We start from the raw sequence: 26,485 nt of genomic DNA, 5'->3' as shown, positions 1-26,485 counted from the left end.
TTGCACGACTGTCTGTGTCTTATGTGTTGTGTTGTATTATTTTGTCATTTTATGTTAACTGTTCTTTTGATGGCGGCGCGGGCATCCGCAGCGGCTCCCCTTGTTGTCTGGTTGAGAGGGAAGAGATTTCATCTATGCTGTATGTTGCACATACTGCGCATTTGACAATAAAGTTGTACTTGACTTGACTTGAAAAGGGATGGGCCGATGGGCTGCATGGTCCATGACTATTTTCTCGAAGTGCCCAAGTCCTTTATAAATAAGTGTGTGCACGCGCGCGTGCAATAATAATTGGTATGTGGAATGATATGCAGGAAAAATATAGATCTTCCATAAAAACATTTTGACTGAGTTGATTTCAGTGAAAAAAAACACATTTCTTGCACTGGATGTTTGTTTCTTTTTCAGCAGTTTTGTGCTGTTCTTAATGGTCAGCTAGGAAACGGAAGGCACTCAAAAAATACAACTTAACGATTCACTTCACAGTGCAGCAGCAGCAGCTTAGAACTGGTTAGGGTGAGCTTGCAGCTCCTGTTTTTTTTTTTGTTGTTGTTGCAACGTATCAGTTCTTCCACAGAGTGACATTGGCTTCGGAGCAGAGGAGGCTCCTCTCTGGTCAACCAATCAGCGGATATCCAAGCACACTACACAAACACACACCCACACGCGTGCACACCGGCGCACTGATTATCAGCACGTTCAAAACAATTGCTACGTTTTACTGTACGTCCACGTCCGCCTTCACAATGTTACACAATTCATGTTTAAACCCGACAGTTAAGTTTGAATGCACTTTGTGTTGGGGATGATTTTATTTCACAACACGTGAAGCGGAAGCAAAATGAAGAAAAAAAACATCGCATTCAATTATTTTTTTAATTGAAGTAAAAAAAAAAAATCGAATTTCCTCGCAGCAATTGAATACACTCAAATACTTCTTCATCCTGCCGTTATGTCATGCGTTGCAGGCTGCGTTCTTATCTGCGCCTGGCTTGGTAAATAATTAGACCTTTGGTAAATAAGTGGGGCCCGTTGTTACCCTATAGCGTTCTGGCCTTTGCACTAGACGCAAGACTTGAAATGTGGCCAAGCAGAGCAGGAAGGATGAGTACGCAACATGTAAATAACCACATGCCAGCTATTGAATTTTGCCCGCCGTCATCACTTGATCCAGTTTACTGAGTCTGTTTTTGTTTTTGGAGTCCTTTGGCAAGTCTCACACTTGCGCTGGAAAGGGCACAGGAGGGGAAGTTGCTGTCGTTTGTTTATGATTCAATCTTGTTGTTTTGATTTGAAAAGGAGCTTGATCAAGCAGATGAGCTGATAGCAAAGAACACAACTCCCCCCGTTCGAGGTTGAAAGACTTCAATGGCTTAATGGCCTGTTGACAGAATCTGGAAGAGTCCAAGCGAATGAAACAAAAACAGGTTAGAAAAGAAAAAAATAGAAGGGAACAACCAAGTTTTGTCACATGGATGTTGGCTTAACTTTGATATGGAAAGAAACAGTTCCATGGGGTGTAACACTCATAAATAACAGCTTTATGACAGCTATCTCTTGAGATGCAAGTTTGAGTTCGCTTTTTTTCCCCACTCTGACTTGCAGGCAAACCATTCTTTAAAACAAACAAATGAATAAATAAATGAATCTCCACTCATCAACCACATAACTTTGCATTTTGTTCCACTAGCTTAATGCTACTACATAATATGAATTGCCTTTGATGGGATAATGCTGGCATGTATTCTTTATCCTCTGCAATGAACAACTAATATGACCGTAGCTTACGGTCTCCATGTACACTTAAGATATGTCTATATTCTTGTCGCCACAGGTGACCACCAGAATGAGCACCATTTAAAAACGTTATGTCATTACTCTCTTATTATTTTTTTTAAATACAATATTCCTCAGAACATGTTTAATTATCCCAAAATGTCTGAAAAGAAAAAAACACAATTAATATTTTATTTAACTCAATTGCTCACCATTTCAATTCAAATCTTTAGTTAATTACACCAAGCCATTATGCCTAACAGGTAGATGAATTAATTGTGTCCTCAATAGTAATAGGATGAACAATATGTCACATAATGAATGGCCCGTGTTGTGTATTTCTGTCCAGCCCCCCCACCAATTCTTCATGCATGGCAGCAGATAACACCAAGAGGCTGCCGGTATTTGCCAAAATGACCTTCGCCCTTTGAGAGTCTTCAACTTGGTAAACAGGGCCAAGGTCTTCGGGCAAACTTTAACATCCTGTAGCTTATGCCTGCTCTGATGTTGTGAAACCCTACAAAGATTAAATAAATCTTATTTCAACACAAAAGGAGTACAATGTAACCCTTTAAATGTGCTGCTTCAACATAAGTTGGCGCTCATCTAAAGTGGCTGGCATCTGTCAGAGACATTGACGAGGCTTGATGAGAAATTTTCTTTTTGGGAGTCCATATAAATAGGCTTTAAAAGTTTCTAGCTTAGTTTGTACTTTTCGTTTGATTGCTTGACAACATGACAACTGTATGTCGACTATGTTTGGAAGGAATCCTTTTTTTATCGTTCCACTTGTTTGTTTTTTTTTAACATTGCCCATGACGCTAAAATAAACAGTGGTTTAAGTGGACTATATTGTATCAGTACTGTATTACTCAATAGAATTATATATGTATGTATAGTGGGTGTATGTAAATGTATTCATTTGTCTGTTCTTATTGTACACAGCTACATTTTTCCATTAAAAAAAATCCGTTTCTATATCCTCAGACTGTTCCTGAAGGCAACACGATAGTTTCGATAGATAAATAGATACTGGTATCGATGATAAATATTGTAGCCGCTCTATAATGGCTGGTGCTGATGCTGATGCGACGTCATTACATACAACCCTATTTGTTTGCCCTGGTTTTTGACTGAGAGGCGAGTTAACGCAGCATCCTCTTTCTCCTCTCCCCTCCCTGCCTCCCTCTTTCCTCGCCGTCACCCATTCTCGTCTAAATTGACACTCTACCCAGCCAGGCTCCCACCCCTCCACCCATCTAGCCATCCGGCCAACATTCCCTCCTTTCCCCCGGGCCGATTGCAGTAGGGAAGGGAGGCTGCAAGCGGACCGAACGCGCTGAGGACTTCGGAGAGACCAAAATAGCAACCGGTGAATCCTTGTGCTGATTCTCGCGCGACGCCATCGAGGTAAGAATTCATTTATGCTGTGTTTGAGTCATATTATCGGTGTGTACTCCAAAACGCATGTCACTTTGGTGGTGGTATGGCGGCGGCGGTTGTTCAGGGAGGCCTGGTTTGGATATGACGACGTCAAAACGGTTTGCTGCGTCAGAGCATCCAGAAGGACAAGAAAAGACATAAATCCATTTTATGCAATACGTGCGCCACCTGCACTTCAGTTGACATGAATTTGTCATTGTCAACGCCACCCAAACGCGTTCGTGCTGACGCAGTGTCCAGATGGGAAGATTTGGTTTGTGTTTACGCGGCCTGTTTTTGAGGTGCGGCAAGATGGAGGAGGCAACGCATCCAGCCCGCAGCCCAGTCTGAAAAAATGCAATGAAAATGTCGCCTCGCTCGCTTGATGCTTCACAGATAACGGTCTACACATTTTTTAAATTGAGAAAATCGTGGAATTTAATGGTTTATCCGGGTCCTTGGTTGAGGTCCCCATTTATTTATTTTTTAAGTCAATCGAGGCAAACCCAGTCAAGATTTGTTAATGTTTATCCCCATATCAGACTCTTGCTGTTGTCCCTTCGCACATTCAGTGTCACCGTGAAGCAAAGTTGAAACATTGTGTAGTTTTATTGAGTTGCCTTCCTCTCCGCTCCACTGGGATAAATTATCATTTCATTAATCATTTTTCAAGGCAACATGTTTTGCTACCCTCTTTCTGAATCAAGTCTGTACATGTACAGTGACAAGATGGAATACAGTGATCCCTCGCTACTTCGCGGTTCGTTTATCGCGGGTTCAGTGCATCACGGATTTTTTCAAACATTAAAAAACATCTATTTGTTTATTTATTTATTTATTTATTTATTTATTACATATACACGGAGTACAGTACTGTATATGTTGCTCTATGTGACTCGCTGTTGTTTTACAGCTTCTCGCAGACTGTTTGCGGACTTAAACTTTTTTTTTTACCTCTTTATGTTAATTGGACAGTACTTCGTGGATTTTTGTTTATCGCGGGTGGTTTTGGTCCCCATTAACCGCGATAAACGAGGGATTACTGTCGTCCATTGCACGAGAGGGGAGGGGAAACACTTAAAATGCTCAAATTATGTCGATTGTCAACATGTTTGTACCCCATTTAAGTGTTTTCATAAATTTCATTGGCTCCAGAATCATTTTGATGGCATTTGCTAACATTTTAGTCATTAAGATACTAACAACGGCTCACTTGGAGCAAATCTAATAAGATTTGGTACCTGTTCTGAAAAGTCTTGAATTAGATCATCCAAAAACGAAGGCCTTGATTATCCCTAAAATTGACACTCCAGCAGCGGTGACACAAACATGCTGGAGAAGAATCAGAAATTATTCCTACTTCTTTAAAATCAATCAATCAATCAATAAAACACTTTTCTTTGACAGGCTTAAGTCTTAATTGTTGCATAAACAGCTTCGTTGAATCTGAAGATACACTCATCACCAGATGGAGACTCTTCAAAATGTCCCTGCAAATAAAAAGGGATGACTGGATCACAGACTGTTGAATTTCCACACAAATGCAAACGCATCCATCGGAAGATTGATGAAATAATAATTGCCGTCTTTTTTTTCGTATTCATCACTTTCCAAATATCTCTCTTTGTCTACCCGTGCAGGTGTCCAGCGCGTGTGCGTTTAGTCACACAGCTTTTCAGCACTGCCGCCCACTCCCACAGCCATCAGTAACATGGCAGGGGCGTCGGTAAAAGTGGCGGTGAGGGTGCGGCCCTTCAACTCCAGGGAGATGGGAAAGGACAGCAAATGCATCATTCAGATGTCAGGAAACACCACAAGTGAGTTGGACTCTTTCACTCGTGATTTGTTGCTAACAACCTGACATCAGGGGCAGAGCTTTCACGTGGATGGAGTTATCCTACATCCCTTGATCCTCTGCCACATTTCATTTCTATTTATTGAAAGAACAAATATACAATTGGTCTGAATGCAAACTCCCAAAGAATCTGTCTTTAGTGAAGCATGTTTTAATCTTACAGTCAGCGTCAATCAAAATCATTACTTCCACACCGTAGAAAGCAAAAGGCATGTTTATCATACCAATTACAGTCATGGCTTCATGAAATAAAATTCATACATATCCCAATTCTTGTCACACTAGTAGTGATGTTGAAATCCGTTGACTGCTAGTGCAATAGTTGGCCTGTCGTTTATTTACTATTACTTTATTTTCCTCTCAAAACTGCCTCGTCTCTCGCTGCTCCTTGTTGACTGTCTGCCTGTCTGAAATGCACATGCGAAGCAGCAATAATCCGGGTCATCTGTGATGTAAACAGAATTACTCAGCATGCCTAATACGGAGCAGGAAGTAATAATAATACAAATAATCTTGATACCACCTTTAAAACTCATTCAGTCCCAAAGACGTATTTAGATGTCTTTTCACACGCCACACATTTAATCCCAGCTCCTCATTTTATATTGACTGTACTGTCAATGTTGTTTCAACCATTGAAAAGGCCATTTTCAGACCCTTTTCAAGTACAGTCAATATACTGTAAAATGAGGAGCTGGGATTAAATGTGTGAGATCTGAAAAGACATCTAAATACGTCTTTGGGAGTGAATGAGTTAAAAACACGTTTTTACAAATTGCTTTAACAGACCAGCCCAAACAGTCACCCGTTTCGCTTTGAATCAGTCACTCTTCACTCAGCTCCTCTCCCTGAAACGTTCACTCGACACCAGTTTTACTGATTGACATGAAATCACATCTCAAAGTGAAACACGATGACTGCCATTTTGGCATTTGGAGCAGCCATTTTGCGCCTCCGTCGCACCTCCCCGGAAGAGAGCTTTGAGAGGAACACATGCGCCGTGCTGGCATCATCGAGGGAAACAGACAAAAGCTGCAGTCAGGACAGAGTGAGCGTCGAAGATCTTTTTTGTCATCACACAATCGTCAGGGATCTATAAGGCCGCGTTGTTGTAGTTCGGAACCAGGGTCAGCCGATACTGGAGGGGTTGTGGTAGGGGGGCGGCGTTTCCGTGCCGTTGTGCCTGCGACTGTTGTTTGGTGACCTGGTTTCAGCCAGCGATGTGAATATTTATCACTTTGATTTGTGTTCTTAGGTTTTCTTATAATTCCCAGTTTTCCCATCATCTTTTCCAGAAACATCATTTTAGAAATATGAACTGTAAGCAACAGTAGGATGAGTTTGTGTTTAGCTTTTTACAGGATAGTACGCCATGTAAAGTAACAAGCATTTCATCGGGTGCTGCGGTAAATTGTAGTCTCATGAAAAATGTATTTTGGTTGTGAAATTCAAAAAGTGAAACTCATATTTGTTATCGATTCACTACACACGGAGGGAAATATTTTCTGATTTTATTTTGTCTCATTTGAACGATTCTGGGTTACAGCTACGAAAACCCACAGTCCACCGTCTCAAGAAAGGAAAATGAGACCAGAAATGTTTTTTAAAGTACAGAATGATGTGGGAATTGTTTGTCAGTACTTTCTTGTTTACTGGTAATTAGTCTTCTTAATTTTTTTTTTAAATTGAACTGCTACAATAAATGAACTTTTCTAGTATATTCCAATTTGATGACATGCACTTATATGCACAGCAGAGTGTAAGTTAAATTTGTATATGATTAATCATTTCACATTAAAATGTAATTTTGAAAAAAGGGAGTGAAAAAGAAAAAAATAGACTGCAATGATCAAACAAGGCGCAATTTGAGAACTGGGTCCATTTGACTCTGAGCTCTGATTGACTTTTTCAGCATTCATCATATATTATTATAATGCTTCCATGTTTTGTGCGATTGCAGCGATCCTGAACCCCAAACAGCCAAAAGAAAACAAGAGCTTCAACTTCGACTATTCCTACTGGTCGCACACCACGGTCAGTGGGATTTACCTGCGTTGACTAGCCACTTAGGAAGTTACATATGAGGCATTTAAAAACCTATTTCTGCTGCGTGTATAGCCCGAGGACATCAACTATGCGTCCCAGATGCAAGTGTACAAGGACATTGGCGAGGAGATGCTGCTCCACGCTTTCGAAGGCTACAACGTGTGCATATTTGCGTACGGACAGACGGGAGCGGGCAAGAGCTACACCATGATGGGACGGCAGGAAACCGACCAAGAGGGCATCATACCTCTGGTAGCGACTTATGATCTTGTTTGAATATGTTAGTAGAGGAAGTATGACTTGCATTATATGACTCATTCCTTTTTTTCTCATTCTAGCTCTGTGAGGACCTTTTTACCAAGATCAGCGACAGCAATAATGACAACAACATGTCATACTCTGTGGAGGTAAGTTCATGTGCAGCCCAGAACGAAATAGATTTTTTTTTTTTTGGTCAGGTACTCGCGCTTTGTGGCCCAATCCGACATGTGACGTATGTTCCAGGTGAGTTACATGGAAATCTACTGTGAGCGTGTGCGCGACTTGCTGAACCCCAAAAACAAAGGGAACCTGCGAGTAAGAGAGCACCCGTTGATGGGACCCTACGTGGAAGATTTGTCCAAGCTGGCCGTCACCTCGTATAACGACATCCAGGACCTGATGGACTCTGGCAACAAGGCTAGGTAATCTTAAAGTTGTCCCTCTCAAATAATAGCGAAGCAGGGTGGTGTGATGCCAGGTTTTTTTTTTTTGCTGTACTAGAATAAAGTGTCTTGGCCAAAATAATCAATATTTGCCGATTGTGTTTACTCACTCTAACCATTTACAGCCCTTGTACACAACTAACACTGGCATTTATTGATTTATTTACCATGCATAAATCTACACCTTGTAGAATCTACACCTTGTATCCTCAACTATTTCATGAAATGATGAACACAGAGCAAAACTGAATTTATACAAGCAATGCTTAGGTGATCGATGCAAGTCGTGCAAGGACACCACCTAAAACCACAGTTTGTTTAAGAATAAAAATACAAATACAAAACACTAAAATAGATACTGTGCATAGTGCAACGTAAATCAAACGGAATTGTGTTAACGGTTAAACAGGACACACATTAAACTTGTGGTAACACAAACACACACGACAATGATGAATGTCCTAATAGCTTCATTAATTAAATGCCTTGCACTAAGCGATGCACCCTGGGAACCAAAAATTAATTAAAAAAATATATATTTTTACAGTTGACTGCTGCTAATCGCGATGAATAGAGATCAGGTCGGCCATTGAAATGCTTCGGGGGAGAAAAAAAAAAGTTATTTTGTGCGTTACAATTTTTTTTTTAAAGAATTGGCCAATTAATCAGAAATCTTTTTTTTTCTGCCAAAAATCATCTGTCCCAAAAAATCCATATCGGTTGGGTTGCAGTAATTAGGCATCCACTCCATAGGGGGCATTGGCGCTTATTTTTGAATTACAGGCAAATTGATGCATTTTAAATATTTCTGTACAGACCCGCAAAAAATTGCTGATAAAATGATTCTTTGTTGTGGTTGATCAACAGTTTCTGTTGTCTTTAACTTGAATAAGGATACAATGCAATGCAGAGATGTACTCATAACAATTTCAGGGAAAAATGATACTATTTGTTGTCATGCGGAGAGTTGAGGGGGGCGTGGGCACAAAATGTATACTTCTTCCTAGGCGGGGACCTAACGGAAAATAAGGAAGAAACGCTGCCTTAAAGTAACTCAACTTTATTTATAGGTGCACTTTAAAAGAGCCATTAGTGCATACAGTGTGCTGCACATGGAGGAATAATTTGTCACACGCTAACAAAGACACATGATAATAACTACAAATAATAATAAAGTTAATAACATTAAAAAATGTTGTTTGTTTGTGTGGGGTTTCACCAGCAGTTAAAATAAATTGAGATGGTGTCATTTGTCTCCAGGACCGTCGCTGCTACAAATATGAACGAGACCAGCAGCCGCTCCCACGCCGTCTTTAACATCATTTTCACTCAGAAGAAACACGACTCGGAGAGCGAAAACACATCAGAAAAGGTACCGGAGCCAACATCGCTTCTTCCAAGTGTGTTATTCTACAAAATACCTCGCGTCTGCTCCTAGGTCAGCAAAATCAGCCTGGTGGACCTGGCTGGGAGCGAGCGGGCCGACTCTACCGGCGCTAAAGGAACAAGACTGAAGGTAAAGAGTGCTGCTATAGTGGTTTCAAGATATGGACTGTGAATTTCTCCAGGTTTTTTAACTTGGAAATATTTTGCGGGGGGCTTTAGGAAGGAGCCAACATCAACAAATCTCTGACCACGCTGGGCAAAGTGATCTCGGCTTTAGCCGAGCAGGTAGGCTTGTCCACCCAAGTACACTCCACTCATTCCTGAATACATCTTCAAACTACTTCTTAACAACTGCCGATATCTCTCGCCTACATTTTGACAGGACTCCGCTCCAAACAAGGTTAGTTCTACAAAACGTGACCAAACGTATGTCCATGTTCAGCAACTCAATGCCGTACTTGAATGTGTGTAGAACAAGAAGAAGAAGAAAATGGAGAGTTTCATCCCCTACAGAGACTCAGTCCTGACATGGCTCCTAAGGGAGAACTTGGGTATGTATACGTCCAAGTGCAAACATTTGATTTTAAAAACGTTAAGCTGTTTTATTTTGTGGGGGTATATGTGGTGGGCCAGAAAAGTATATACTTTTTGTGTTTTTAGGTGGAAACTCTCGCACCGCTATGGTGGCTGCTCTCAGCCCTGCTGATATTAACTACGATGAAACCCTCAGTACACTCCGGTGAGAGAATGTCTCCTTAAAACTTTTTCTAGGTCTTAATCACATGTGTCAAACTCAAGGCCCAGGGGCCAGATCCGGCCCGCCAGGTCATTTTATGTGTCCCGCGAAAGCAAATCGCGTGTGTCAACTTGCTAAAATACCGTACCGAAATGTCAAATTGTCAAATAATGTTGAGATTTTGCAAGAATTTTGTTACCCTGTTTAACACTCATTTGAACAGTAATGATTTTAGGAATTAATTATATTAATAAACAAAGTACTCTAATTGACTGGACTGATTTCAAAACGAGTAATCTATTGATTTGTTGTGTACAAGTAATAATTTTGTGGTTTCATTGTCATAACGACCCTCTGAGGGAAGATGTAACTCCAAATTGGCCGGCGACCAAAATTAGTTTGACACCGCTGGTCTAAATTATTGTGCCTCATGCCACGTTTGGCAGAATCCTCGCATCTCCAAAATCACTTCAGTGCTTGGGTTACCAATTGCTTATGTACCAAAGTCTGACAGTGGTACAACGAAACAGCCGTAGTCCACTGTATCAAACCAATTTTCACTCATTATTGTCTAAAAACATCCAAACTTTCATTCTTTAGGCGACGAAATGCCACTGACACTGCCAATGACACTTCTCATGCAGTTCAAGTGTTCACGTTTTTTTTTAACGCCTTTTCCAGGTACGCCGACCGCGCCAAGCAGATCCGCTGCAATGCCGTCATCAACGAGGACCCGAACAACCGTCTGGTGCGAGAGTTGAAAGAGGAGGTGGCCCGCCTCAAAGACCTGTTGTACTCTCAGGGCCTGGGCGACATCATTGAGAGTGAGTGTTGGGACGGAAACGCGGTTATTTTCAACAAGCACATGTTTACGGTGTGTGCGGACTCATTCTTAAGTCACTAATTTTACGACTTGGTTAGTTTAAACTTCTGAAACACTCAGCTTGATATGTATTTGAATTTCAGGGCACATGTCTAAGCCCCCAGTCATTGTTTGACGTAGTTAATTATTTACATTTACACAGAACACCAGAGGTTGTTATTGTTTGGTGCGCCCTTTTTTAAAAACATTTTTTTACGACACACTGATTTCATGTGAGAACTAAAAGACTTGCGGCACATCTGGGCATGGTTTATTGTTAATATATGTAAATATGTCATTTTGATAGAACTGAATCAACATTTTTCTTTTTTTTTCAGTTTTCAATTTTTATTAACATACCAGTGGCAGTTTGTTATCACAGTACAATTCATAAATTCATATTTCACACAGTTGAGTGACATGGCCTCTTTGAAACTGTAATTGCCCACGCCGGACTTGTATTATGGGACCCTGTGATCGGCTAACTTGACACATTTCTTTCCGAGGGCAGCGGTCCAGTGCCCCAACGTTTTTTTGAACCACAAAACACATTGGACATATTTTGACAGACTGTCGGAGTGACACGAAGATAACGGCCTCGCCGTCGGCTCGCAGGCAATCATTGTGGCGGCAAGACTGTGTGCTTTAACTTCATTTAAGTAATGACTTTAATTCGACGTGCTTCAAATTTAGTGTGGGCTTCACATGTATTTTTTTTTGGGGGGGGGGGGACATTAGCCCTTTCAGGGACAGTGGTTACTACGGTGGACAGCTTATCATGTTATCAGGTTACAGGGTGAAAGAAATGGTTAAGTTGCAACATTCTTGAAACTTGAAGATTAAGATTTGAGACTTGTGTGCCCCTCCCACGTGTGTGTGTGTGGAATGGGACGGGATTCAAATGACACTTGGAGTCTTAAGTGTTTTCCTCCTCTTTTGTCCTGTCAGCGTATCGATGCGGCGAACCGGTCATCAGCGGTTTACAACGTGTGTATAACGCGAGCACGCCTGCGCTTTGCAACTGAAAAAAACAACAACAAAAAAAGCAAAATCCTCCACACCAGAGAGTAAAAAATAACGAGCCCCCAGATGGCAACAAAGGGAAAATGATACAAATTGACGATTTCAAAATGATCGATTTTGTACATGTCGGTTCATTCGGTTCCACCTGCACATTCTAATGACGTCCAATTCACCACTTCTGCTTTTACAAAGAGATTTTTCTTTTTCAGAGATGACTTCATTTATCTCTCCACGATAATCAAAGTTATTGCGATGCACCTTTTGGCATAATGTACCATTTCGAATACCTTCTAAATGGAAACGAGGGTCAGAATGTTCGGAAGGGCTCTCAGTGCGACGCAGTGCCGTCCTCAAATCACGTTCGAGCATTTACATCGTCTTTGTAAAGGCAAGATCTTGTCTTGTATCTCATTCGATTGTGCACTTGGATTTCATATTTGTGTCTTGTCATCAAGCTGAAGCTTCCTGCACATTATCGTGAAGCGTTGCCGACAAGAATGGGGGTTGAAGAATGGGGGTTGGTTGTTTTGTGTCTTCTGCGCGTGGAGAGCAATGCTTCGGAGCGTGCGCTGTTCAGGATTGAATAGCACGTAGCGTGGAACAGAAAAATCAGTCGTATGACTCCTCAGGCTGCGGTGACTTGCTTCATTGCTGTTTTCTTTCTCATACTCGCGCCAAGTACAGATGGGTGACAAATTATTGGAAATGAATGAATGAGTCAGTGCAGAAAGGCCCTTTTTTTCAGGTCGAGTTGCGTTGTTCTAAATCGGGGGAAATTTGGGGACAAAGTGGAAGATGATGTTTATTTGAAACCGTTCCAAATGATCTTTTCCTTTAATTTGTCATTCCTTTGTAGTTCAGTGCAAATAGGAGGTTAAAAAAAATAAGATCAATAAAAGCTTCCGGTCATTTCTGTCCATTTGTAATGGCTTTTGTCCGATCCATGATTCTATTTATTTGAGCTTTCTCTTCTTCTTTTCTATTCCTCCCTGTTTTCCCTCCCCTCGTTTGCTTCCTCTTATCCGTGACTCTGCGTGCCCCCCCCCTCCCCCCATGTTTCTCCTCGACGATTGTCCTTTCCCACCTTCCGTCCGTTCGTCCGTCCATCTCTTTCTGACAGACCTGTGCGATTTCAAGAACTTAGTGAATGATCGCCAGGCTGTCAATCAAAGGGGTGATCTCTCCACAGTGACCAACGCCATGACGGGCATGAGCCCCTCGCCATCGCTGTCGGCCATGTCCAGTCGCGCCGCCTCCATCAGCAACCTGCACGATCGCATTTTCAGCCCGGCCAGCGAGGAGGCCATCGAGAGGCTCAAGGTAGGCCGGATGGAAGCAGAAAACGGGAATGCTCTCGTGCTACCTTGATTAACAATTTTTTTTCCATAGTCATGAGCTGTAACTTAGATTTATTTTTATTTTATTTTTTGTGTTACAAGCAAAAATTTAACTACCAAGCAAGCTTCAGATATACCACAACTAGAGTGAAGTGAATGTTATAAATGAGTTCCAAATGAACTAAACTGTTTTGTGATCATAATTTGTCGTATATTGATCCCAAGTATGATTTCAACTATAAATTCTAATTTTTTTAATGAGCATCATTAAGTCATATTTTTAGCAGGGGGAGGTTACTCCGCATGATATGATTGAGTAATCTATATGCCCCCCCCAATAGGAAACAGAGAAAATTATTGCAGAACTCAATGAAACTTGGGAAGAGAAACTACGGCGTACTGAAGCCATTCGCATGGAGAGGTTGGTCCATTTCTTGATTTTACGATGGATTTACACTGCAGCAATAATTCTGATGTTTGGTGCTCGAGTGGCACAATCGGGGGATACGTGTCATCAAAATCTTTGAAACTATATTCCTTTTGAATCGCATCCAATCCTCCATTAAGCGTCTCCAGTTGGTCCAGAATGCTGCAGCTCACCTCTTGACTGATACTCGTGAGAGGGAGCATATAACTGCTACTCTGGCATCTCTTCACTGGCTCGCTATACATTTTAGAGTTCTTTTTAAGATCCTACGCCCCTAAGCACCTGCCCGGTGCCTCAGGTCTGCGGACCAGACATTATTAGAGGTACCAAGAACTAAGCGGAGGCTCTGAGGGGACCGACCTTTTTCCGTTGCTGGTCCCTCTCTTTGGAATGACCTCCCACTGAACATTCTGCAAGCCCTCTCGCTGCTCATCTTTAAAACTCGTCTCAAAACTCAACAATCAACTGTGCAATTAAATACAAGGACCATCCAACAGCTAAAAATCGTACCAGGACTCACAATGTGACTGTGTTCCCCGCAGAGAGGCCTTACTGGCTGAGATGGGTGTTGCTATGAGAGAAGACGGAGGCACCGTTGGCGTTTTCTCCCCCAAAAAGGTAAAGTGTTTTATTATAGACTTACTGAGTCCAAATCTGATTGTAACTTTTTATTTATTTATTTATTTATTGGCTGCTTTAGACGCCTCATCTGGTCAACCTGAACGAAGACCCGCTGATGTCTGAATGTCTACTGTACTACATTAAAGACGGCATCACAAAGTAAGTTGCATTGTATTCTTTGTATTTTGAGATTCTGTCCGTGCCGCTTGACTTAAAGTGTCCTCCGCCTCGCTAGGGTTGGTCGCGAGGATGCCAAGGCGCGCCAGGACATCGTACTCAGCGGGCATTTTATCCGAGATGAACACTGCACCTTCAGTAGCACCACCGGCCCCCTAGGAGAAGGTGGTTGGATTTATTCACAGAATAAAATTTCAAAGAATGACAATGAATTAAATAACGGTATTCACGCATCCACAAATAAATATTTATGGCTATAACATATGTATAAGCCAAAAATTACCTTTTTTTCTCACTTAAATCCATATTGAGGCCAAATATCTGATTGAATTTAAGTTTTCTTTTTCTATTCACGCCAGCATGAAGGGAAAAAAAGGCATTTTGGTCACACACTGAGCTGTTCAAGAATTGAATGTCTGTCATTATCCGTGCATACAATAAAAATATCATTTCTATCATTCAACAGGTTGCGTAGTTCTGGAGCCGTGTGAGGACGCAGAGACGTATGTTAATGGAAAGCGAGTCACGTCGCCCACTGTGCTGCGCTCAGGTGTCACTCTTAAAAAAAAAAAAAGAATTGATGCAAAATGATCCGCCATTCGAAAGGGGAAATTTTGACCAGGCAAATATGCCCAATTCAGGCAACCGCATCATCATGGGCAAGAGTCACGTGTTCCGTTTCAACGACCCCGAGCAGGCCCGGCTGGAGCGCGAGAGGACGCCGTGCGCCGAGACGCCGGTGGAGCCCGTCGACTGGGCCTTTGCTCAGAGGGAGCTGCTGGAGAAACAAGGCATCGACATGAAGCAGGAGATGGAGCAGAGGTGCGAAATTATGCGATGCAAAAGAAAAAAACCCAGATTTTTTTCCGATATATATTTTTTTAATACTTTGGCCAGTCCCGCGACTTCTATTCAGGTGTGACATGTAATTGACCCGTTGCAGCCACGTCACATGGTCACGTGAGTGCACCGTGACGGACGGCAAAAGTTAATGACTGCCGAATCAAAGTGGACGGAAAACGGAGCGATTTACCGATTGTCTGAGTTATTTTTACCCATATAGCCATGGAACCACCACTTCAATTGCTGCCTACTGTGTTCACAGTTATAATCAAATCGCCGACTTTGACGCAACGCGCAAGAGGTGAATATTAGAGTATGTTAAAGCTCCGCCTTGCACCCAAAATCTCTGTTTCCCACCTGTGTTGGCTTACTTTTGGCGGTTGGTAAATATTGGCCAGAAGGCGTCGGTAATAGAGCAAAAGCACCCGTCAACCGCCAAAATAAAGTAGAAGAAGAAATTGAAATGACATGTAGACCCCCAAAATACAGTATATAAATTGCAAAAAAAATGTTTTCCATAATTTGGTACAGTTTACCTGCTCAAACAGAATAGAAGTAAGTAAAACGATTGATCTATTCCTAATCCTTACTCTTGAAACCGTTTTTAATTTATAACATCATATGAATACACAAATAATCCCAATTCAAATAGATAACAAGCCCCCCCACCGCCCCTCCAAGGCTATGAGGAATTTGATCATGGCAAATCTTTTTGCAGGCTTCAGGAGCTTGAGGATCAGTATCGTAAAGAAAGAGAAGAAGCCAGTATCTTGCTTGAGCAACAGAGGCTGGTAAGTACAAGTTTGATAAAGATATCAGGAGAACATACCGTTCTACCTTTTTTATCACTATGTCCACTTTTTTTTTTTCTTTCTAGGATTACGAGAGTAAACTAGAGGCTCTCCAGAAGCAGGTGGACTCACGCTGCCTGGAGTCCCCCGAAGAAGAAGAGGAACCGGAGGAAGAAGGTGAAGTTAGCAGTCAAGCGTGAAGAAATAATTCAAAGCTTGTATCAAGTTATAATTTCTGGTTTCCCTCTCCAGTGTCATGGACCGCGCGAGAGACGGAGCTGGCTCTGTGGGCCTTCCGGAAATGGCGCTTCTACCAATTCACCTCGCTGCGGGATCTGCTTTGGGGCAACGCCATCTTCCTCAAGGAGGCCAACGCTATAAGTGTGGAGCTGAAGAAGAAGGTGCGGGCGTGGGAGGGAACGCAAAAGACTCAGGACTTTACTGACTGATTGGAATGCTGGGGACAAATTCTCAATTGATCGGAAGCAAGGAAAAATGCTCGTATATGATTGCATTACGCATGACAATCACGTCTGTGTTTTGGCCAAACTCAAGACTGAATCCTCACCTGAAATGATGCCTTTTCCCCCTTTTTTATGAATTGAAACAAATATGTTAACATCTTTAGGTCCAGTTTCAATTCGTCCTTCTGACGGACACGCTGTACTCCCCACTGCCTCCCGACCTGCTCCCTGCCAGCGAGACCAAGGAGAGGGAGAGACGACCGTTCCCGCGGACCATCGTGGCCGTTGAAGTGCAGGACCAAAAGAACGGCGCCACGCATTACTGGACTCTGGAGAAGCTCAGGTATTTCTGGATTTGGCCTTGACGGGCGTCGTACTCTGTACAACGGAATTCCATTGCTACGGCGGCGATGCCTGAATATGTATGGAAATTAGAACACCTTAATAAAGTCATAATTACACTAAATATTGTATTGTGTGCACTGTTTAATTATACATTAAAAACAACCAAGACATATCCAGGATGTTTTTCACAGCTCTCTCTTTGTGCCCCATCTAGGCAGAGACTGGACCTGATGAGAGAAATGTACGATCGGGCTGCAGAGCTTCCGAGCAGCGCCGTGGAGGACTGTGACCACGCCCTCACCGGCGGAGACCCCTTCTATGACCGCTTCCCATGGTTCCGCCTGGTTGGCAGGTCAGTGGCTGTTCGGCAGAACATACAATGCAAGAACACTTTTTTTTAAAGCGTGATTTTAAAAACAGTTGGGAATACCTTGATCATAGATATAGGTGGTGGTGGGGGACGGGGGGGTTAACCCAGATTTAAAAGCATTTACGCTTGGGGATCACTTCCTTTCTCTTAGCAGCTTATTCCATTTGCCTGCAGTGTAACAGCTAAATGATGCCTCACCGGGTTGTTTTAACTTTGGGCTCCCTTAATTGACCCGAGTCTACACACCTGAGAGGTTTACGGGGTTTATATTAACATTTAGCATTATACCATTAACATTTCTTTAAAGGGGAAGTGGAAAGAAACGCCAGTCGAATCCTGTTTGCATGTTTCTCCTCAGGGCATTTGTGTACCTGAGCAACCTGCTTTATCCTGTTCCATTGGTCCATCGTGTGGCCATCGTCAGCGAGAAGGGCGAAGTGAAGGGTTTCCTCAGAGTGGCTGTGCAGGCAATTTCAGGTTAGAATTCAGGAGTTGATTGAAAAAATGCATCCAGTACATAACCTTAACCTTGAGCAATGTCCTGTCTCTGTAGCGGATGAAGAAGCGCCGGATTATGGCTCTGGTGTGAGGCAGTCAGGCATGGCCAAGATCTCCTTTGAAGATAAACAGTTTGAAAAGGTGATCTCCTTTGGAGTTTTTTTGGTTTTGTTTTCTATTAGTTAGCACATCATAGGAAAAAAAAGATTTTGTGAAAATTAAATACGAGTCCAAATAATTTGGAAAATTTCTCTGCTCTTTGTGATTTAGCTGAATATTCATATGACTATATAGCGGCGCTCAGCTCTGCCCATGTTGAATCTTTTTTTTTTAATTCATGCTCTTCTTTCTGTTTGGTTGTTTCACTCCTCCAGTTCCAGACAGAGTCGTGTTCACCAGTCGGTCTTTCCCATTCCAACACCTCCCAAGAGGAGCTCCGCATTGTGGAAGGAGAAGGTCAAAATGCAGAAGCAGGAATCTCTGCGGATGAAGTCAACAACAACACATGTGAAGGTGAGAGGAAGCGCCAAGCTTCACGTGGTGTTGGAGTCTGAAAACACCTTTCAGTGCATCTGTTTTTATTTTATTTTTTTACACTATTGTCCAACGTAGCTGCCCCGGAAACTCCACCCAGCCCCGTGAAAAGCTCGGGACTGGGTCTGGACCTTCCTTTGGAGCTCTCGCCAGAGAAGGCTTTGTCCCATCTGAAGATAGGCAGCACCTTCACCTTCAGAGTCACCGTCTTGCAGGCCTCCAGCATCTCGGCCGAGTACGCCGACATCTTCTGCCAGTTCAAGTGAGTGCACAAAACTACATTCAAGCCTGTCAAAGTTCCTTTCCACTCGCGTGAATTTTCTGTGACACAAAATCTTATTTTAAAATTCAATTTGCAAGTATGTAAGCCCTTTGGAAATACCCAGGTCAGAAATGTGATCTGATCCTCATCTAAGAGTCAAGAGTCCAATCAATGCGATGAGATTGGAAGTGTTGGTTAAAGCTGCCCTTTCCTTTAAAAATTCACACACCAATTTTGAGGTTTCTATCCTCAAGAAGGATTGGATGATGTGACCCACACCTTGCACAAAGACAAATGATTCAGATTTGGAAACTTGCATGACTCACAAAAATCGGAGTTTACAAATCATGGATAGATGAAACCAAAGTCGCGTTATCTGGAAGGACGAATGAGCCCTCACTTTGATTTCCCAGCTTCATCCACCGCCACGATGAAGCCTTTTCCACTGAGCCGCTGAAGAACACCGGCCGGGGGCCGCCACTGGGCTTTTACCATGTGCAAAATGTAAGAACTCAACAAGCTCATTCTCATTGACAAAAAACAAACAAAGTTATGTTTCCATGGAAAGTAAGACCTGTGGTGATTTTCTTCCCTTAGATCTCAGTGGAGGTCACCAAGTCATTCGTGGAGTACATCAAGACCCAGCCCATCGTCTTTGAGGTGTTCGGTCACTATCAGAAGCAGCCTTTCCCACCCCTTTGCAAGGATCTAATCAGGTCTGGATTTAGTGGGTCAGCATTTGGTATATTGAAAGTGCGTTTCCTCATTGGTGATTTTCTTCCAGTCCATTGAGACCTTCCAGAAGGCAGTTCCCCAGAGTGATGCCTTTGTCCAAACCAGGTGAGCTGCACATAATTTTCCAACACACGGGTGTCAAAGTCAAGACCCGGGGGCCAGATCTGGACCGCCACATCATTTGATGTGGCCCGTGAAAGCAATTCAAGCATGTCAATTTCTATGATGTTCGCGAAAGTCTCAACCAAAATTTCGAATTGTCATACAGTATATCAGAGTTGTCAAACTCATGTTTGTTGTGGGCCAGATTTTAATTACCATTTCCCTTGGAGGGCCGTGATGACTCAAACTATATAGAGAATAAAATTTTATTCAACGATTGTTTCAGTAATTGTTATGTTTACAATATGTCACTGATTTAGTAGATATGAAAATTTGAAATTTTGGTACGCATTTTAGCAAGTATCATGGAAGTTGTCATCTTTGATTTGCTTTCGCGGGCCAAATAAAATGATGTGGCGGACCACATCTGGTCCCCGGGGCTTGAGTTTGACGTATGTTACATATAACGTAATAATTGCAATGTTTGAGCAATCCATTCCTCTTGACTACTGATGTCAAAGCCTGTTATCCATCAATTTGTTGTTCTCTGTGTATGTAATATGTGGAGGTGGTTAAACATTTATATGGTTTTACAAAATTCACAATCGTAACAACCCTTCAAGAGAAACCATAATTACAATGTGGCCCGCGATAACACCACTGCTCTCACATCTTTGTAGGCCATATTGACAGATGTGGCAGTAAGTCACATATGTGAGCACAGAGCAACTGCGTCTGAACCCGGAAAGTCGCGCACAAATTTACATTTGGCGACTCAACAGCTGCATACCTGGCGATTGAGCCTGGCATGCATTGCAACTCACTGCAAGAGAAGAACTGGTGTTGTGATTGTCTTGAGGCTCCATATCTGCTCGACTGTATTGTTTTTATTGTGAAATTTGTGAGTGGTGAAATTTGAGAGGCTACCCACCTGATTGGACTTGAGTAACCCCCTTCCTGCTTAGGAGTTATTTTAGCCCATGTTCACAACACCGCCCTAACGTCTGCATTTAAATAGGACTAACTCCGTCCAGACTTACTGTACTTCTGTCATTCCCATACAATCTTCATCCAGACGAGCAATTCACTTGAACTAATTTCCCAAGGTTTCCTCTCAACCCTGAAGTGTACGAGAGGGAGAGAATTTCGCTGTATGTGCAAGTTGTGTCAAGTGTTAATAATTCATCAGATCAGCGAGGGGATGATGTAGTTACCACATACGTATGGTGAAATATATCCTGGTAGTGGAGGTTTTTGACCCGAACCAGCAGATAATCAATGTGCAGTGTGTGAAATGCGTAAAAAGCACGGGCGCTATCAGCGGTGTGAAACCAGAGAAAACTTGTCTTTGCGTCATAAAAGACTCAAGAAGGTTCATATTATCATATCTGTTGACTAATCAGTCACATGTGGATGTCCGTTCTGTTAACTAATGATTCACAACCACTGTGCATGTATCGGGTGGGCCATGGGAAATTTTCCAGGATTACGTAAGTGGTTCAAAAAAACATTTTTTTTCTCAAGTAATGCATCTTAGGTCATTTGTCTATGCCAGCGGCATATAGCGACAGGCAGAAGAACAATTAAATAATGTTGACACAGAGATGGCATAAATACGCACACTATGTACCTAAGTAGAAATAAACATATTGTACTATCAAACTGTGATGGTAAAAGTACTGATTTAATTCTTTGATTAAATGTCACAAGTTCCATTTATTTACAGATCTCAGTGTTGACGTCTGGCTATTGGCATTCTTTTTGGCTAACCACGCTAACTTTGCGTTTGTGATAGACACTAAAATGTGTGTTGCTGTTTCACTAAACTGCTGCTCTGTTGCAATTTAGGTGACAGTCATACCTCGGTTTTCGACCATAATCTATTCCAGAAGGCTGTTGGAAAACCGATTTGTTCGAAAACCGAAACCAAAATCTTTATTGAACATGTCTACTCACAATGGAACGCTACACGAGGAAGGGTCAATTCCTCGTCTGCCGAAGGAAGCGTCACTTTCTCGTGTAAGGAAGGTGAGAGGAGTCAAGTGGCGCATTCAAGTGCGCTCAGTTTGGTCGAGGACTGTTTTTCGGTCCTAATCCGAGGCATAAAAAAACCTGTATTTGTTTTGAGGAACCATTGCTAAACGGTCGTAAAAAATCACGGCCTTGTCTCAGCGATTATTTATATATATATTCATTCATTCATTCATTCATCTTCCAAGCCGCTTGATCCTCACTAGGGTCGCGGGGGTTGCTGGAGCCTATCCCAGTCGTCTTCGGGCAGTAGGCGGGGGACACCCTGGATCGGTTGCCAGCCAATCGCAGGGCACACAGAAACGAACAAACATTCGCACTCACAATCACACCTAGGGATAATTTAGAGCGTCCAATCAGCCTACCATGCATGTTTTTGGAATGTGGGAGGAAACCGGAGCACCCGGAAAAAACCCACGCAGGCCCGGGGAGAACATGCAAACTCCACACAGGGAGGCCGGAGCCGGAATCGAACCCGGTACCTCTGCACTGTGAAGCCGACGTGCTAACCACTGGACTACCGGGCCGCCCTTATATATATATATATATATATATATATATATATATATATATATATATATATATATATATATATTTTTTACGCGGACAGAAGCTGTTGGTTTTGAGACTGGCACAAAATACAACATGAATCGTTCTTGGGGCCAATAACATCAAACAATTGTCTTAAATAATGAGGCCATAGGTGGAGAATACATTGTTGCGTCATCATAGTTAATGCTCCCACAATCATTTTCTTCTCTATCGCTGCATTTACATTATTTTCCGCCTTGTAAGACTCTTAAAATACCCGCTAATTCAACTTTAGTACAGTGTACCTACCGACTTGTAGGTAGATGATGTCTCCATGTTGTATGTCTTCTCTATTGCAGTGCCGGCCACCAAGCTCAGCACTCTTACGCGGTCCCCCGCCGGACCTTGTCACTCCAAACATGACCTCATGGTCTTCTTTGAGATCTGTGAGCTGGAAGCCAGTGGAGAGTAAGTTTCAGCTCCATCTTATTCAGTCATGTGATACAAGTTATTATTAGTCTTCAGAATATTTTTATTTTCCTATTGACGGTGTATGATAATTGCGTCCGTTGCTATTGGATACCAGAATTTAGTTTCACCCCTCTCAGGGGTGGGCGTGCTGTGGACGGATGGGCCAGATCATTCGTGGATGACGTAAAATGGGAAATAATATATTTTATTCATTTAATTATGATTGATTTTGATTTGGTAATCGTATTATTGGTAATTAATGTTTTTTTTGCAATTAATCAACCAATCATTTAATAATAGAAATAATAAATGTGAATGTAAATTATTTTTATCGTAAAATTATTGTAAATTTAAAGAGAACCCACGATGCCTTTTCTGAAGTCAAGACAATGTCCCACCATCATTGTGACTAAATTTATTTGCAAGTAACAATAACCCAATTCATTATTTAATGAATGAGAAAATAGTGAAAAATACAGTTCATTTATACATTTTAGTTGACTAATTTTTGAAGGAAAAAAATGGCTAAATTAATGCAAAAAAAAAGACTGGAACTGTTGATAATGTAAACATTCGGTGGGACAGATAAAAAATGTACAAACCTGTGTTTACTTCTACTTTATACATACTCTGTGTGAACTTTAACACAAACTTTAACATGTGTTTGGTTGTCTTCCTGTCCTTAGTTACATCCCAGCTGTTGTGGATCACCGAGGCGGGATGCCCTGCCATGGCACGTACCTCCTACATCAGGTTCGAACACATCACTACGATGATGACGGAAGGGAAACGTTGACTTATTTGTTTTTTATTTCAATCGAAAAAGAAAACTATTTAAAAGCTTTATAAGCCTCACCCCCCCCCCCCCCAACTTTAACTTCAGTGACTCAACAAGGTCGTTGCTTATATCCAGATGAGAGCCAGCATTCTTGTTTCAAGCTGTCCATTTGTCACAATAAATGTTTATTCCAAGTACTTTCACGACTGCGCCATCGCCATTCTCATTAGCCTAATGGAAAGCCGCTATCTTAATGAGAACATCAAATGGGGAAAGCTCTTGACAAGCTAAGGATTAGCTTGATTAAAGATTAGCATCGCGGTAGCAGCCATTTTAAGCGGTCAAATAAATATGACTCAACAGAAGCAGCATAGAAGAAGAAGTCGAAGTAGAAGATAAGTCGGTAGTGGCAGGCATATATTCTCCCTGCTTTCTGGAAAATCATAAATTAAATCTTTAATTATTTTCGCTACTACTTCTTGACATGGTCAATCAACCCCACCTGTGTCACACCACTGCCACCATCAACCTGCCACACTCGTATTTGTCTATGTAATATGTACATTTTTTTCCCCCTTGAGGAACATCGTGCTGAAAAATTCTGTAATTCTGCATTAAAACTAAGAATTTGGCTATTGGACAGAGTGTGTTTCAGCATTATCAAGTTGTTGCAACTTCCTGACCTTGCAGGGTATTCAGAGGAGAATCACAGTAGCCATCGCTCATGAAAACGGGAACGACATTGAATGGAAAGAAGTGAAGGAGCTGGTGATTGGTGAGTTTACAGATACAAAGTCATCCCAAGGATTTTAAGTGATTATTTTTTCTCCCCCCAAGAGCATCAATTGAAACATATTTGGTATTTATTCAAAACCAGGGCGCATCAGAAACACCCCGGAGGCTGACGAGACCATCATAGACCCCAACATCCTCTCCCTGAACATCGTGTCTTCTGGATATTTCTGGCCAAAAAATGATGACAAGTATGCATTTACTTGCATGTGAACCTATTTTGCATACCATAATACATTAATATGTTCTAAACGCCAGTTTTCTGAAGCTGAGCCATGATTGGTTGTTACCTGTTCCCTGAGCAAACGTGATGTCATTTTCAATTGACAGAAAATGGCAAAATGGCCGCCCCTGTGAGATGAACAAAAACAGGAAGATTTTACAACTTTAGTCAAATTCCACAGACTCAATTTTAATCAGAGTGCCGTGTTTAGACTAGTGGGCCTGCATACAACATATTATTGCAAAGAAAATTTGGGGGGTTGTTATGTTACAGCCTTTTTCCAAAATTGAATTAACTGAAGTCTTCCCTCAAAAATTCTTCATACAACAACCATACTAACAACATGAAAAAACTTTTAGATCTATATTTGCAGTACCTTTCTAGCTACATCATAATGTAGCACAATTTGTAAAAAGAGATGCCTTACGAATAGTTCTAGATGCACTCTATGCACAGGTGAGTCCTCGGTTTACAGCGGTCCCACCATGCAACATTTCGAGGTTACGATCAGCGTGTAATGGGCTACTTTTCGCAGTAGTGCGTGATTGCGCCATATCAAAGGATAAGACAGCATGGCAAGATCTGGCTCTACTTTTTTAAACTTATAATCAATGCATCTATGATTTATTTTCATGGATCTAATTTCCCGCTTTTAACGTTTCATTACCTGTTTTTTCTTCCCAACTGGCAGCGTCTCCTTGGGAGTTGATCATAGGTATTTCGTGATCAGTCTGACTGATTGCTTGATCCACGTGGTGAATTCATTCCCTCCTTCAAAAACATTTACGGCAAATCCTAACAGTGACTTTTCGTATGTCAGAACCTTCTACCGGTTCGAGGCGGCGTGGGACAGCTCCATGCACAACTCCCTGCTCCTGAATAGAGTTACGCCATATGGAGAGAAGATCTACATCACCCTCTCAGCCTATTTGGAGGTAGAGTTGTATCATCCACCACCCTAATGAGGGCAGATGCTCTAGCAAATGTGTTTGAATTGTGTTGTGCGTCTTAAAACCAGATGGAGAACTGCACTCAGCCTACCGTTATCACCAAAGATTTCTGCATGGTGTTCTACTCCCGCGACACCAAACTTCTCGCGTCTCGTTCCATCCGAAACCTCTTCAGTACAGGCTGCCTCAGGGCTTCAGAGAGGTTGAGAATTTTCACAGTTGTCTGACTTACATCTTTTTAATTGGTTTTAATTGCGTGCACTGTGCAATCACTCCCCTCTCAGTAACCGTGTCACCGGAGTCTACGAGGTGACGCTCTGCCACGTGGCTGACAACGGGAGTCCAGGTAAGAGCTAGTGCGACTCAGCCACAAATCACAAGTGATTGTGCTTTTTAATTTTATTTGAAAGCATTTTTTTTTTGTGTGTGTGTTTGTTTTCTTCAGGAATGCAGCGGCGTCGCAGGCGAGTGCTGGACACCTCGGTGGCGTACGTCCGAGGGGAGGAGAACCTGGCTGGGTGGAGGCCTCGCAGTGACAGCCTGATTTTGGACCACCAGTGGGAGTTGGAGAAACTCAGCTTGCTTCAAGAGGTGATTTCAGCAGGTTGCACACATACCAAAAATTGGGGAAAGAAGTCAGCAATGGCGCGATTGTTTGATGTCGTTGAAAAATAATCCCGAATGCTTTTCCTTCTTGTTCATTCTTCTTTAGATAAAATGATGTGCCCTATTCATCTTCAGATCATTTTAAAGTTATTAGCCAGTGGTAGTGTCATCAAATGCCTTTCGTTTGCAGTCTGTACCACATCAAGATGTAGAAACCTATTTAGTTTTTACTGGATTTGTTGCGAGTCACATTTTGGGAAAATGGTTAAATACAGCGACAAAGTGGTGAAATTGACTACACTGAGTAGCTAGCTCCTTCAGCATTGCCCATGGTCGCCATGGTAACGGAAACCAAATCAGTATGTGTATTATATTGATCTTTGTGGAGATTGTCTTGAAGAACGCCAGAGGACTTTTACTATGACATCTGGGAACTTTTATGAAATGTGAAAATAGATGTGCATGATTTTGTTTTGACTTAATGTAACTACTGAAGTCAAGGTTTGATTACGTTTGCCACTCGCTATATTTTCAAATTTTACCACAACACAAATACATTAAAAACATAGTGTGAGTTCATAAATAAGTAAATTTGATCAAAATCGAGAGTTTATAGGTAAAATAACAGCGGGTCGAGAATCCAACCTTGTAGAATGCCCAATTTTGACGATTCACTTCATCGTTGTATATCCTCTGATTAATACAAGTCCATTTGGTGGGTTGATCACAAATCAAGTAGTATGGAACCCTACAATCTTATGTAGGGTTGTATTCAGCCAAAATTATG

General features: G+C 42.0%; 1 protein-coding gene across 5 annotated transcripts in view; it reads left to right on the top strand.

The window, feature by feature from the left end:
- kif1ab (kinesin family member 1Ab) overlaps positions 1-26,485 on the top strand; it is a 35,483-nt gene that overhangs the window by 637 nt on the left and 8,361 nt on the right. Inside the window, exons 2-43 of one of the 5 annotated variants that reach the window (XM_052087342.1) lie at positions 3,012-3,186; positions 4,839-5,015; positions 7,014-7,087; positions 7,172-7,351; positions 7,438-7,506; positions 7,604-7,782; positions 9,064-9,175; positions 9,242-9,319; positions 9,409-9,474; positions 9,572-9,589; positions 9,662-9,740; positions 9,850-9,928; positions 10,607-10,749; positions 11,736-11,774; positions 12,931-13,130; positions 13,489-13,568; positions 14,117-14,192; positions 14,275-14,354; positions 14,431-14,537; positions 14,839-14,922; positions 15,014-15,194; positions 15,934-16,006; positions 16,093-16,183; positions 16,259-16,407; positions 16,635-16,813; positions 17,030-17,167; positions 17,544-17,662; positions 17,739-17,824; positions 18,058-18,196; positions 18,296-18,479; positions 18,893-18,983; positions 19,077-19,195; positions 19,264-19,319; positions 22,238-22,346; positions 23,036-23,102; positions 23,818-23,902; positions 24,005-24,110; positions 24,834-24,857; positions 24,963-25,077; positions 25,161-25,294; positions 25,377-25,438; positions 25,538-25,683. In XM_052087342.1, coding sequence (XP_051943302.1) covers positions 4,910-5,015; positions 7,014-7,087; positions 7,172-7,351; positions 7,438-7,506; positions 7,604-7,782; positions 9,064-9,175; positions 9,242-9,319; positions 9,409-9,474; positions 9,572-9,589; positions 9,662-9,740; positions 9,850-9,928; positions 10,607-10,749; positions 11,736-11,774; positions 12,931-13,130; positions 13,489-13,568; positions 14,117-14,192; positions 14,275-14,354; positions 14,431-14,537; positions 14,839-14,922; positions 15,014-15,194; positions 15,934-16,006; positions 16,093-16,183; positions 16,259-16,407; positions 16,635-16,813; positions 17,030-17,167; positions 17,544-17,662; positions 17,739-17,824; positions 18,058-18,196; positions 18,296-18,479; positions 18,893-18,983; positions 19,077-19,195; positions 19,264-19,319; positions 22,238-22,346; positions 23,036-23,102; positions 23,818-23,902; positions 24,005-24,110; positions 24,834-24,857; positions 24,963-25,077; positions 25,161-25,294; positions 25,377-25,438; positions 25,538-25,683 — 4,302 coding nt within the window. In that variant the 5' untranslated portion in view covers positions 3,012-3,186; positions 4,839-4,909. Of the gene's footprint in view, positions 1-2,900; positions 3,187-4,838; positions 5,016-7,013; positions 7,088-7,171; positions 7,352-7,437; positions 7,507-7,603; positions 7,783-9,063; positions 9,176-9,241; positions 9,320-9,408; positions 9,475-9,571; positions 9,590-9,661; positions 9,741-9,849; positions 9,929-10,606; positions 10,750-11,735; positions 11,775-12,930; positions 13,131-13,488; positions 13,569-14,116; positions 14,193-14,274; positions 14,355-14,430; positions 14,538-14,838; positions 14,923-15,013; positions 15,195-15,933; positions 16,007-16,092; positions 16,184-16,258; positions 16,408-16,634; positions 16,814-17,029; positions 17,168-17,543; positions 17,663-17,738; positions 17,825-18,057; positions 18,197-18,295; positions 18,480-18,892; positions 18,984-19,076; positions 19,196-19,263; positions 19,320-22,237; positions 22,347-23,035; positions 23,103-23,817; positions 23,903-24,004; positions 24,111-24,833; positions 24,858-24,962; positions 25,078-25,160; positions 25,295-25,376; positions 25,439-25,537; positions 25,684-26,485 lie in introns of those variants that run through there. The other 4 variants (XM_052087340.1, XM_052087338.1, XM_052087341.1 and 1 more) reach the window with 4 other exon arrangements.

This window comes from Hippocampus zosterae, chromosome 15 (genome assembly GCF_025434085.1).
Source record: "Hippocampus zosterae strain Florida chromosome 15, ASM2543408v3, whole genome shotgun sequence".
Taxonomy (NCBI): domain Eukaryota; kingdom Metazoa; phylum Chordata; class Actinopteri; order Syngnathiformes; family Syngnathidae; genus Hippocampus; species Hippocampus zosterae.
This window is presented reverse-complemented; position numbering and strand designations above follow the sequence as displayed.